Source organism: Mucor velutinosus (genome assembly GCF_035048745.1).
Source record: "Mucor velutinosus strain NIH1002 chromosome Unknown tig00001553, whole genome shotgun sequence".
In the NCBI taxonomy this organism is placed as follows: domain Eukaryota; kingdom Fungi; phylum Mucoromycota; class Mucoromycetes; order Mucorales; family Mucoraceae; genus Mucor; species Mucor velutinosus.
The window spans coordinates 1,415,960-1,428,738 of record NW_027041930.1 but is presented as its reverse complement, the minus strand read 5'-3'; the positions used below and the strand labels follow the sequence as shown (position 1 = coordinate 1,428,738).

At 39.7% G+C, this 12,779-nt stretch overlaps 3 protein-coding genes across 3 annotated transcripts; 1 reads left to right on the top strand and 2 right to left on the bottom strand.

Moving 5' to 3' along the window:
- Nucleotides 1-2,309: 2,309 nt before the first annotated feature.
- Nucleotides 2,310-4,360, bottom strand: ATC70_007825 (uncharacterized protein; the record flags this gene model as incomplete). The annotated part of the gene is made up of 5 exons (XM_064827082.1): nucleotides 2,310-3,185; nucleotides 3,246-3,715; nucleotides 3,773-3,935; nucleotides 3,996-4,199; nucleotides 4,274-4,360. The coding sequence occupies 5 exons, from the start codon at nucleotides 4,358-4,360 to the stop codon at nucleotides 2,310-2,312; spliced, it is 1,800 nt and encodes a 599-aa protein (XP_064676139.1).
- Nucleotides 4,361-5,083: 723 nt separating this feature from the next.
- ATC70_007824 (uncharacterized protein) lies at nucleotides 5,084-6,831 on the bottom strand (the record flags this gene model as incomplete). The annotated part of the gene is made up of 6 exons (XM_064827081.1): nucleotides 5,084-5,280; nucleotides 5,337-5,525; nucleotides 5,584-5,877; nucleotides 5,940-6,027; nucleotides 6,095-6,107; nucleotides 6,173-6,831. 6 exons carry the CDS (start codon nucleotides 6,829-6,831, stop codon nucleotides 5,084-5,086), a joined length of 1,440 nt encoding a protein of 479 aa, XP_064676138.1.
- Nucleotides 6,832-10,138: 3,307 nt separating this feature from the next.
- Nucleotides 10,139-12,412, top strand: smc6 (Structural maintenance of chromosomes protein 6; the record flags this gene model as incomplete). Its single annotated transcript, XM_064827080.1, has 5 exons — nucleotides 10,139-10,363; nucleotides 10,421-10,605; nucleotides 10,670-10,695; nucleotides 10,766-10,872; nucleotides 10,931-12,412. 5 exons carry the CDS (start codon nucleotides 10,139-10,141, stop codon nucleotides 12,410-12,412), a joined length of 2,025 nt encoding a protein of 674 aa, XP_064676137.1.
- Between the last annotated feature and the right edge of the window lie 367 nt (nucleotides 12,413-12,779).

Here is a 12,779-nt window from a genome sequence, read left to right as displayed (position 1 = left end):
TAAGTAACAATGTCCTCCTCGAAATCCTCATTCCATTCTCCAAGCCTGGTTTGCTCCTCCACTCCTTCCTAATCATATTGAAATACTTACACCCTTTTGGGAACCGTACTTGTGAGCAATAGGCTTCTTGAGACCGTTACGGTGAGCCTTCTTGACTATTAAAGTGCATAGGGTAAGTTGACTGATTTTGTTTGAATTTTTATGAGATACGTACTTTGGTTGTGGTTGGTGTGGTTCTTAGACTTGGCCATTGTTACGTTTCTACATGATGTCGGATGTCATTAATATTTTTGCTAGTCGATACATGGATGGATCAATGGATGGATGGATGGATGGTGTATATTACCTTGGTCAAACAAGTAGTTGAAAAGAGGGAGTTCTCTAGTTGATGCGCGAGCCTTACTCTCTAGTGTTTCCCTCTCGCTTTGGGAAATCGGATACCGAAAACATTGGGGGTGTTGTGCCTCTTCCTTTGATCTCTTCCTGTGTCCAATATATTGCACCCGGGCCGGATGTCTGTAGATTGTTGCATGAGAGTTACTAGTTTGATGGATCATTTACATACAGCAAATATCACGAAAGCATCCTTGTATTCTCACTCAATTTCTTGGATTAACATCTTACCATCTGGCAATATGTATCTGTAGTATAGCTTGAAAATCATAAGCGTACTCTAATTTTACTGAGATATTGCTAGTTTTCATTGGCTTCTTTGAACTTCATTTTTGGGTTGCTTCAACACAATGGCATCCATTTGAACAAAATCTTGGCTAATCTAATGGTAAAAAGTATTGATTGCTTACTTTGGTTACTAAATGCTTAATTATGTCAATGTGTTTCATCAATGTCATTAGATCGTATTTGGGAAATCATGCGTAAACATGGCAAATTAGCTTTGAGATGATAGTTATGCCTGGTCTCAGTATATTAGATGAGAGCCACTGTACACGATCTCTGGAGATTTATTATATACTCTATACAATTTTATCTGTCTTTGAGTGCTCAATGTGCAATGCAGTTTGGCAGAATGTTTTCTTAAAAATTTGTCTCTGTGCCTAATTAAAGTAAAATTGGCCAAGATGACTATATGGCATGGAAGTATATTATTAGCAAACTAGTTACATCTTTCTAGTAAGTCAAATCACTTCAATTAATTCAAGGCATCCATGACATCCAGGAGTGCTTAGCATTTTACCAGGGCCTTCTAAGATAACGCTAAATACAAAGGATTAGGCCTAATCCTCGGTAGCAATATAAACAAGATCTCAATTGAGAATAATTCTGATCAACAGAGTAAACATTATAAAGCATTATTACACGGATGGATCCACACACACGGTGTAGCTGAAAAACCAAGTAGTGAGACCTTTATATCAAACAAGCGTGTCTTCGCTTTGGATGGCTTCGCTTCGGTAAGAACCAACCTGTGCAGCGGCAGCTCGCGCTACCGATTGCTCTTGCGTATCTTACCGAAGCGAAACGAAGGTAGTGAGCTATCCGGAGCATAAACACACTTGTATATTATAAAGTCTTTATGCAACACAATGATATCTTCAAAACGTCTACACTCAAGTATGAAATTTTTGTACTATCATTGATATAATCAACCAAGGATGCTCTTTTACAATTACAGTAAGGAATATATTTACATGCTGAATAAATATTGATTCAATAATGCTCAACACTTACCAGTGTGCTGCTCGTCTGTGCCAGCCATATTTTCATCCAACTGTCTAGCGTCGAGACTATCCATCTTCATGCAAGCTGTAACAGAATAAACAAGAAAGTATGGGTCAAAGCAGCTACATTAATGATGTACTATAACGGTGTACGCACAGTATCCAGTACCTGAGCTTGATAGAGCTTGAAGGCTGAAAAGTCGCCGTTTTCACATCATACCTTCATGGTCGCCATGCCTACGAAAAAGTCGGTGGATGCTTGATCCATATACGAAGGACTCAGTTTCTTGAATAGAGATCCAAACTTGTCATAGGAGAGATCAATTGCAATCGGTCCATTACGTGCTTCACCCAGCTGCAGGGATTTTATCTCATAAGCCACTACTGTATACGTCCCTTGTGATCATGTAGGCTTCCTTCTGCTGTAAAGGTTACTTTCATTAGGCATCAAACTTACTTTGTGCATTCAAAATTTGAACAAAGTATGGATTGGCTTGGTTAACATTTTCAATTCATCGGATAAATGAGGTCAATATTTCATTAGTAGAGTTTTTTTTTTTTTTTTTTTTTCTTTTATTTCACTGAAGATGATGTCTATATGTACAATTTAAGAAAAGAGAATAGCAGGGCTTAAAGTGAGCCTGATCCGCGTCTCAACTTCTTTGATAAATCACCATCAATTTCTAAATCAAAAAGACGCCAGATACCATTTTCATCTTGGAAATCGTTGTGCACAATATTAACCAAATACCAGTTCTCGTAAATACCCAAAATGACTTCAGCAGACAAGCTTTGGCGATCGTATGTGTGAGCCCATTCATTCCACAGACCAAAAGCTTCATCTTTCCAAGCCATGAATGCAGTAGGCTCAACAATGGTGGGTTGAACAATTTCTTTACCAGGAAAGACACCCCACGTAACAGCATTTGGTTCATCGTCTACTGTATTTGTTCTCAAATCACCATTCTTGTTGACAGCGAAATAAGTCACTTCAGGGTCTGCTCCAATCTTTTGCACCAACTCGTCTAATTTGCTGGGAGGAATAAAGAATTCAATGTAGGCCTTTTGATACACATAGCCGTTCTTGGGACCCCAGCCATAAACAGGGTGATTGCTCTTGGCACCATTGACAGCGGGTTGTGAGTTGATGGTCAAGTAGCCCAACAAGTTGATGGCTGCTAAACGCTGCTTGATGGTATCTGTCTCGGGTTCCAATTTCTGTGCACTCCAAGGAAGTCCCTCCAGCCTTCCCTTACAGTATTTAGCAAACAAAAGTGCAATATCATCAGGAGATTGAGGTTCGCCCCACATTGCCAAACGCTTCTCCACAGGGTATTTGATGGATACACCCCAACGGTCGAATTCGCCAAAGGCAGGAGAACGAGCATCACCCCAACGACCGTTAGGAAACTCATCCCATGACTCTGTGCGTTGAATGTAACTTTGTGCGCGGTTCTTCCAAAAGATAGGACGCACAGTTTCCTTGGTACGATTGGGACCGAGAGACTATAGAAAGATGCTGGATTAATACACGCGCCAAGAACCAAGCCAGTTAATGATACTTACTGGATTCCAGGGCAATGGCTTGACATGCTCCTGCTCGGGCACCAAGCCCAACTTTTCCAAAATGAGTCTTGAAGATCTCTCGAGATTGAATGTGTAAATGTGGAAGCCGTTGATACCAGTCTGCTGTTTGATTTGGTGCACGTATTCGACAGCTAAATCAATGCCGTAATCCTTGACAGCTTGATCATCGTCCTTGATGGATTCAAGGTCATCCCAAATCTTTTGTGGGACCGCATTGTTGTTGAATGAAATGACGCGCTTCAAACCTGCATAGCTTTGGATAGGGAAGATGCCAGGTAAAATGGGACATGTGATGCCGATGTCTCTGCAGCGTCTCACGAACTGAACAAACACATCCACGTCAAAGAACAATTGGGTCACAATCAGGTCGGCACCTGCGTCCACCTTTTCCTTTAATCGCAACAAATCGTCTTCCTTGTCCTCGTTGTCAATATGACCTTCAGGATGTCCTATAGATGAGTTTAGTTGAGTCACTGATGTCATTTGCCTTTGCTTTTCCAATTTACCTGCAACAGCAATACAAAAGTAGTCGCCATAGTTCTTTCTGATGTAGCGCACCAAATCCACAGCATGGTTGAAGCCATTCTCACAGGACTCCCAATTGAGCTGGCCTTTAGGGGGATCACCGCGCAATGCCAGGATATTTTGACATCCACAAGCCTTGGCAGCCTACACATGGATGCCCTTCAGCTCAGATGTACCATTTGACCTCTTCCTGTAGGCCCTTACCTTTAAAGCTGTATCAATGCTCTCCACCGGCATGTTTGTACATGTTAAATGCATCATTGTCTCTAAACCATAGACAGACTGTGAGGTAGCAACGATATCCATGGTCAAATCAGCCGAAGTGCCACCAGCACCCCAAGTGACATCCACAAACTCCGGGCCAAAACGCTGCATTCTCTCCATACGATCATACAAGTTTTGAACACCCTAAATGAAGCGTGTTGAGTTTATTTCATGCTTTTTATGCATAATTTACAGATACTGATTGATGGATTGCTTACCATTTCTGTCTTTGGAGGAAAGTATTCAAAGGACCAGTAAGTACGTCCTTCGTTTTCAGCTTTAGTAATCTTGTCAATGACCTTCATGATAATATTTTCAATTGTATAAACGAAAGAGAAGAGAAAAAAAATCCGGGGCCACTTTTTTTTTTTTTTTTTTTTTTTTTTTCGTTTATTAATGGCTTTAGATGAATGGGTTTCATTGGTGGACATTCCAATCTGGAAGGAGATCATCTATGATTTCTTTAGGTTGGAAACGCTGCTTATAGGCCCCTTGAGTCTTGTCGGTAAGGTCGAATTTCATTGGGACTGGATGCCATGGATGTTGAATCTATTAGCCATCTGCCTCTCTCTCCTCATATTCATGGATACAATCACCAGTCCAGCCTACAGCAACTAAACCTGTCATTGTATCACTGTCGCACTGAACGCCCTTCATTCCATTTTCCCACCATCATTTTCTCAGTGGCACAGAGACGCTAACTTGACAGTTTCTGATTGGAACATCCATGCAATAGATGGCCTTCAATGCTCTTTTCCCTGCCATCAAAATCTCCTGCTATCGGGAGTCTCAAATCCAAATTGTACATCAAGTGCATATAGCAAATTCTATTTAACAAACATGACATTGATGAAAAGCTAATTTATATATGTATATGATGAACAAGTAGAGATAATAGTATAAGTATGAGTAATAGAAGGAAAAAAGGAAAGTCTAATATGTATATAATCGATTTGTATATGCGAGATATTGAATATGTATAGGTTAAGGTGTTGTATATGAAAAAGGGGCGAGCAGGACTCTGTATACTATAAGGTAGGTTTCTGCGCACTAAAGTAAAAGCTACGAACTGTAGTCTTGTAGTCGTCGCATTCATCAATGGCCTGAATCAATGTTTTTGTGTATTCTCTCTCTGTCAAGTTGTTGAATTTACAGTACCAGCGCTTAGATTCTCTAAATCTGCGTTCTGTTATGTCTTTTTGAAGATAACCTGTTTCCTTCATTTCTATATTATAAAGTATCAATACCACAGAACCAATATAGCATACACCCGATCTTTACCTTTGGAATTCGGCCATTCGCCAATGGGCAGCTTAATTGACTTTTCCTTCACATTGGTATAACCAGCATTTGTCAAGTATGAGCCTAATTCGCTATTCGTGTTACGATCAACTTTAATTGCTTCATAAAACCGATCAGACCATTGTTCCATAAGAGTTAAATTAGGTCCCATTGACTGGAAGTTTGTATCTGTCAGGTAACGAGAAGCTGTCAGTATGTGATTGTGGGCAATGCAAGATATCGTTACCTTGTTCATAGATTTCAATGTAGCCGCCCGGTTTCAGGATGCGATATATCTCTTTCAATAAATGTGTCCATTTGCAAGCAGGCGCATTCACAAGCCAGACATCTCTCATCATGATATAGTCCACCTGGTTATCACCAAATTCCTTCAGCCCAGTTTCGCCTTGATGAATCATGGCATTGTGGAAAGAAAAGTTCTTGACAGTGTTTGTGAGGCTTGCTACTGTGACAGATTCATAATCGATGCCAACCACCTTTGCATTGGGGAACTCAAAGGCTAATTCTATATCCCAAACCGCTATGAAGGATTTCGAACTTTAAATTACGTGTTTATGAGATCATGACTAATGTAGACATTACCTGTGGCACAGCACCAATCAATGATGAGTGAAGGATTTTCTAGTGGTATCTGATAATTTCCTCCCCAGGTACGCTTGAGCAAGTAGTGCTAAAAGGAAAAATATGGCTGTTAATGGATCCAGTATGTAATGAGAGCCATGCTGAATATCATCTACCTGTCTATGGCGTCTGTCAAATAGAGCCAATTGTTAGTAAAATGTTGCCCCTGTAACTCATATCTGTCATTTACACACCTGTCACGATCTCTTCTTCTTTCAGGACTTGTTTCACTTAACATGTACAGTTCTTTCAGCATGAGTTCACTGGAATAGGGTTGCTGAAAAGTCGTCGATGGTGAAGTTGTATCGTTTGTAGTTCTTGCTGTAGACATGGAATTGATGCTTGACATGGATTGATTATCGTAGTATCCGGCCTGCGGATTTTGTAGTTGCTGTTGTAGTTGTTGCTGATGATGATGCTCAAGCAGAGTCATTTGACTATCTGTATATTTATCAATGATGGGAAACTCTTTCTGCATAGATTGCGGCGATGAATACATCAGATTGGAGTCAGTGCTGCTGCTGCTTGATCTCATCGCATCGTCTGCTTTCGTAAAGATGTCCAAGATGGGAGGCTTCTTGTGCGAGGCGTTATCGTTCGACTTGCGATGATGATTGCTCTTGTTCTTTAATCGACTGAGAATGCCATGATGTGTGTTGCTAGAGTGTGATTCTTTTCTTTCATGTTGAGATTCGGATATCGACCATTCTTTGTTGTTGTTGTTGTTGTGGGCTGAAGAAACAGAACATGCTGAACTGAAGCGATTCGAGAATGTCGAGCGATTGCTTTGTCGTCTTGGTTTCAGTGCCTTTTTATCAATGTGTTGATGCTCGTTACTAATCGAATTACCCATTCCCCCATACAAAACTTGCAGCTGATATGATTCAAAGCAAGCACGAAAAGAAGAAGAAGAAGAAAGTGAGAGAGAAGAGAGAAGAGAAACAAATTAGTTCCAAATTAATCAAATTTTTGAATCTGACATGTAAATATGTGATGTCAATGAAAAAGCCAAACCCTATTGTCATCTCAGATAAAATCTCAACTATTCAGTGTAACAATGTATACTTTGTTTCAATATGGTAGGCTCCTATGCCAAAAGACTCTTTGAGGAAGGATGCAATGCTCAAAAAACTCGGATATTGGCAGAAACAAATAATAAGTGTCCGCGGTAAAAAAAAAAAAAAAATTGAAACGCAAATGATGTGATCCCAACATGTGTAAGGGTTTTCGTTTTCAGGAACATTCAAATCAATGTAAATGTTTTTGGGCATCTCAAAACTGCAAAATGTAGTGCTATGCTCAAATAAGCTTGTTAATCTAGAATGTCCATTAAGCATACTCAATCTTCCGCACTCTACCTTGGGTGCATTGTTTTTTAAGACATCTTTACAATAACTATGTAAGCAATGACAAACAGATGGCCATCCTGCCAAACCAAGAGCCAAAGTGTTTTGTTAGTGATTTTGCAAACTGTTTTCGAAATTTTCGATAGAAGCAATCATCCCAACAATGCATGGCTACAATATATATATATATATATATATATATATATATCAGGCCTAAAAGATTTTCGTTGATCTTCCGCCATCGTAAGTTAATTCAATCTGTTTCAAGTATCTTTCACTCTAGAAGCAAGAATCGTGGCCAAATAGGAAAGAACGTTAATTTGTTGCTAAACGCAAGCTGTGGTGAGAAGTCGACGTTTGAAATGCGCATTCTGTTTTACCGTAGAATACAGCAGTTTCATGGTAATTTCAATGGCAAACTCTAAGCCGTTTTCGAGAAATACTGGGTATATTGACTATAAGTATACTACTTGGTATATAATAAAGCCAAACTAAGTCAAAGATATCATAGAATAGTTGAGAATAGCAACAGTTGGCATGAGAAATTGGTTTTTTTTTTGATTCAAGACGGCTCCCAGAAACTCGGTTCAATGTTGCTTAATTTAACCGAATCACAATCTATACCATCTTTCCCCTACACAATTGCTTAATAAAGTGAATTGTGGTACAGGAAAAGTAGTGGACTCTCATGAACCACTTTTTTTTGGCAACAAATAATGACGGGATATCTTGCTTGAGCGTGCGTATCAAGTATCCCATGAGTTTACAGCCACCAGCTGCCACCCGCAATCATCGCTCACGGGTCTATACACATTGACGCATCTGAAACCTGACCCAAAAGTGAATTGAGCTGTTTGAAGTTCTTTCAAAGGCCTCGAATTCAATGTTGATAACGTTGGCTACGCTATTATTTGATCTTAGTATCTCAACCACAAATTACCTTATTTCAATATCGCTCTTAATTGCTCATTGAAGTCATACATAGTTTTAACGTGCAATTGTCAATCAGATGATTAAAACTATGATGTTACAAAATGATTAAGCGTATCGTATGTCTGCAGCCTAGCAGCATTGCTTAGATAAAGAGCTTAATTCAGCTATGCAGAACTACCGACGTGTACTGTGTATAAATACGCCTAAAGGTTATATGGATAGACATGGCACCCGGAAAAGTTTGAAATCGGCATTCTTTTGATATTTACTGAGTTTTCTAGACTGAACAAGAGCTGACAGAGCCCAATTGAATGCACTAAATCATAGCAACTATTGTTGACTACACGTCTTTTTGACATATGAACGGCTTAGGATGCTATTTTGATGTTTGCAAACACTAGTTCTGATCTGATTTGTTCCTAGAAGTGCCTTCTTTTTTAGAAAAAAAATCAGGTTGCACAGTAGTTATTTAAAATGAAGGAGCAAACATTCTGAATTCATTCATGAATTTGCTCAAGCTCAGGGTGTATACGATAGCACGCTAAAAACATAAGATGAGTTTTGAAGACAGTTTTAGTAGAACGCTTGAGTTGCTTACAAACGATGCGGTGCAGTGAAAGAAAGGCTGATGCCACAAACCGTTTACGTCTATTTATGGTACGCCAATGATTTGGATTTTGATAGTACCAATATAGAGCTCAGGACTCGCTGCAATGAAGAAGACTAGCATTGATGCTCACAACTATATCCGGAACCCGGAAGAGAGATCCATGTCAATGCTTAATGCCATGTCGAAAATTGATCAAGTTTTACTATAATCAATCTCTTTCTTGCCAAGAATCAGATTTTAATTGTTTTCCTTGTATCCGTACGCTATGCTGTTTCTGACAAGTACGATATTAATAACGCAAGAAATAATAGAATTGCTACACAAATGTATTCAATCACCATTGCTAGACTGTCGGATGTAGATGGATAGAAAGATGGACCGTGTCCTAATGATCGATATCAGTACATCTCAAGTTAGGTATATCTATAGAACTAATTCATTTAACCATAGGTAATTACATCTTGCAAATTGAATAACCATCTCCATCTGTTTAGTATGACTAACTGCAAAGATTCAGTGAACAAGCTTCACATGCAACTAGAGATGAGTGTCCGATTGTTTGATCTCGGCTATTTATGGCTCGGTGTTTAGATGAGTCCATTCATATACGCGAAAGGCGGCTCAAAAATTACACATTTATGGTGTCCTTTCATTAATGGAAACCTAAAGGACTACTTCCACGGATAAATAGGTTGAGAAACTACAAATCTATTTCAAATCTTCAACCCACCAGCCTATTGTAAAACACATGCTATGATGAAAGAAGGGCCCTTTGTACTGCTTGCATCTCTGTGCAGAGATATAAGGTTTTTCTTTTTGGTTTTACACATCGGTGATAAAGCCACACATGAAGAAAAGGTGCATTTCCCTGTATTCTTCTGCATCTTACTGTATGAAAGAATTCTTTCTGTAGTCTTTTCTTATCAGATGTCAAGATTGAAAAGCAAACCAAACCCAAAGATCAAAGATCCGGTGATGGCATTGTTTATTGTTCATTACAAATGAGAATATGCTTGTTGATTTCCATGCCCGCGGGTAAAGTTTCCTTTTTCCAAGCATTGAAATCATGTTTCATTGGATATGTAATATCTCTAATTTAAGGCAAAAGAAGCTCAGAAAGTGCTAAAAATGAGGTATGACACAAATGTCGCGCTCTCAAGGTCGTACATGAGAGAAAAAATGTAGGTATAAATACACTGATCTGCATGACATAATGGCAGTTTTTTTTTTTTTTTTTTCTCTTCTCAACATAAATTTATTTTGTATCTATCATGGAATACGTTAAAGGTCTTTTCCTTGGAAATCAAACCAATCCCACTGTTGTAGTCAACGAGAAAGAACACATCTTTCGTAGTCGTCATGCTGAAAATGGTTTCGTTAGCACTCCTCTCATGCCTGACTTGAAGAAGGAGGAGTGTACCATCTCTAGAGTCTGGGAAGATACCGTCAAGGCCAACAGCTCCAAGCCTGTCTTTGGTAGCCGTCCTCTTATCAAAGTTAGTATTACATCGAGTGGATGTGTCAAATCCTAGTTGCTTAACATTGGATGCTAGATTTATACAAAGGAATCCAAGCCATCTGAAGATGGCAAGACCAAAAAGTGGTCTTATTTCGAGCTTGGTGATTACGAATGGATGAACTACAACGAGGCTGATGACAAGGTCAAGAAGGTAGCATCTACTCTTAAAAAGCATGGGTTGAAACATGGTGATATTGTCATTTTGTTCTGTAAGACAAGGTAGGTTTCAAAAAAAACAATATGTTTGGGAAATGCCAGCTAAAGAAGTGTATCAAACATCTAGAGCTGAATGGATGATTACTGCTTTGGGTATGTTATGGCACACACATTGTGTATATGTACAAAGCATCATCTAATAATGATATCATTTTATTATTAGCTTGTTTTTCAATGGGTCTGGTAATCACCACAGCATACGATTCAATGCCAGCTGAATCAGTAAATCACATTATCAAGGAGACTGAGGCAAAGGCAATCTTTACTGAGGTAACGCTTATCGAGATAACAATCATCATACCATCGCACTAAACCACGGATCCAATAGACTTCTTTGTTTGGAACTTTAAACAAGGCTTACTCTAAACTCGACAAGAAGGATCAGCCCAAGTTTGTCTTCTACGCTGGTAAAGAATTTGAGGCACCAGAAGAAATCAAAAAGTTCAAGGATGGAAAAGCGGATGATGTCGAGATCGTGCACTTCACTGACGTTGTCAATAACGATGAGAACCTTGGGGATGTCCAACCCGACGTCAAGCCCAAGCCTGATGATCTTGCTTTGATCATGTACACCTCTGGCTCCACTGGCCCACCAAAGGGTGTTGAGTTGACCAATGCCAACATCATTGCTGCCACCGGTGCTGCTGAATATCTCGTGATTGAGTTGATTGAGAACTACGATCACAGCTATATTGGTTTCTTGCCTCTTGCTCACGTTCTTGAGTTTTTAGTCGAATTCATCATGATTTCTATGGGTGTACCTATTGGTTATGGTAGCATTCGTACATTGATGAACGACTTTGTCTGTGGCCCTGATGGCGAAGGTAAAGGGGATGGTGATTTGAAGGTCTTGAAGCCTACCATCATGGCTGGAGTTCCTGCTGTTTGGGAAAAAATCAAGAAGGGTGTCGAAAGCAAGTTGGAGAAGCAACATTGGGCTGTCAAGAAGACCTTTGAAGCTGCTATTGAGATGAAGTGGCAAATGTTGCAATTCTTTGGCAAGACCAATGCTTTGACCAACGCTTATGATTCTATCATCTTTGGTGCTATTCGCGATGTTACCGGTGGTCGCCTCATGTACGGTATTTCCGGTGGTGCTCCTGTTTCCTTCGAGACCCAAAAGTTCATCACTTCCAGTTTATGCTTCATGCTGCAAGGTTATGGTCTCAGTGAATGCTGTGGTTTGGCTGCTGTCACTCTTCCCAGCTTTGGTTTAGTTACCGGTGTTATTGGTCCCCCCTCCCCTTCCATTGAATTCCGTTTTGTCGATGTTCCTGACACTGACTACAAGGCTGAAGATAACGTTGGTGAGCTATGGCTTCGCGGTCCTTCTCTCATGAGAGGTTACTTCAAAAGACCTGATCTCACCAAGGAAGCTATCACCTCAGATGGCTGGTTCAAGACTGGTGATATTGCTCGTTTGAACAAGGACGGTACTTTTGCTATTACTGATCGCGCAAAGAACTTGGTCAAGTTGGCTCACGGTGAATACATTGCTCTGGAGAATTTGGAGTCCAAGTACCGCAACTGTAACAGCATCAAGAACATTTGTCTCGTGGCTGACAGTGACAAGTCTTATATCATTGCTGTTGTTGAACCTGCAGACAATGATGTGGATAAGGATAAGCTTCTCAAGGAGCTTCAACAAACAGCTACTTCCAGTGGATGCAGCCGAGTAGAAACCATCAAGGATGTTGTTGTCACCCGCCATGTTGACTGGCAAAAGGAGTACATGACCACCAGCGGAAAGATCAAGCGTAGAGACATTGTTAAAGGCAATAAGGAAGAGATTGACAAGGTCTACAAATAGAGAATTCAGCTACGACTACCCCTTTTTCATAGATCTCTGTTGAGTATATGCTAGTATCACGCATTTATACCCTCCTCTTGTTCAAGTTTTGTTATTATATTCTTTTGTAAAACCCATAAATACAATAAAAAAAATGATTTGGACGATACATTCAAATGAGCATGGGGTACTTAAGAGTAGGTAGCCTTAGGAAGACCATGTATCCTCGGAAACAAGGGGTAAGTTGACGTTAGAATATTTGTTTGTCGCAGTAATTTTTACCAGAAGCACAGAGTACTTTTTTTGGTAATTAGGTTTATCTGCAAATATCCGGTAAATGAACGTAGATTTCTGTCATACCATGACATTTTACATTAGTATACTTGAT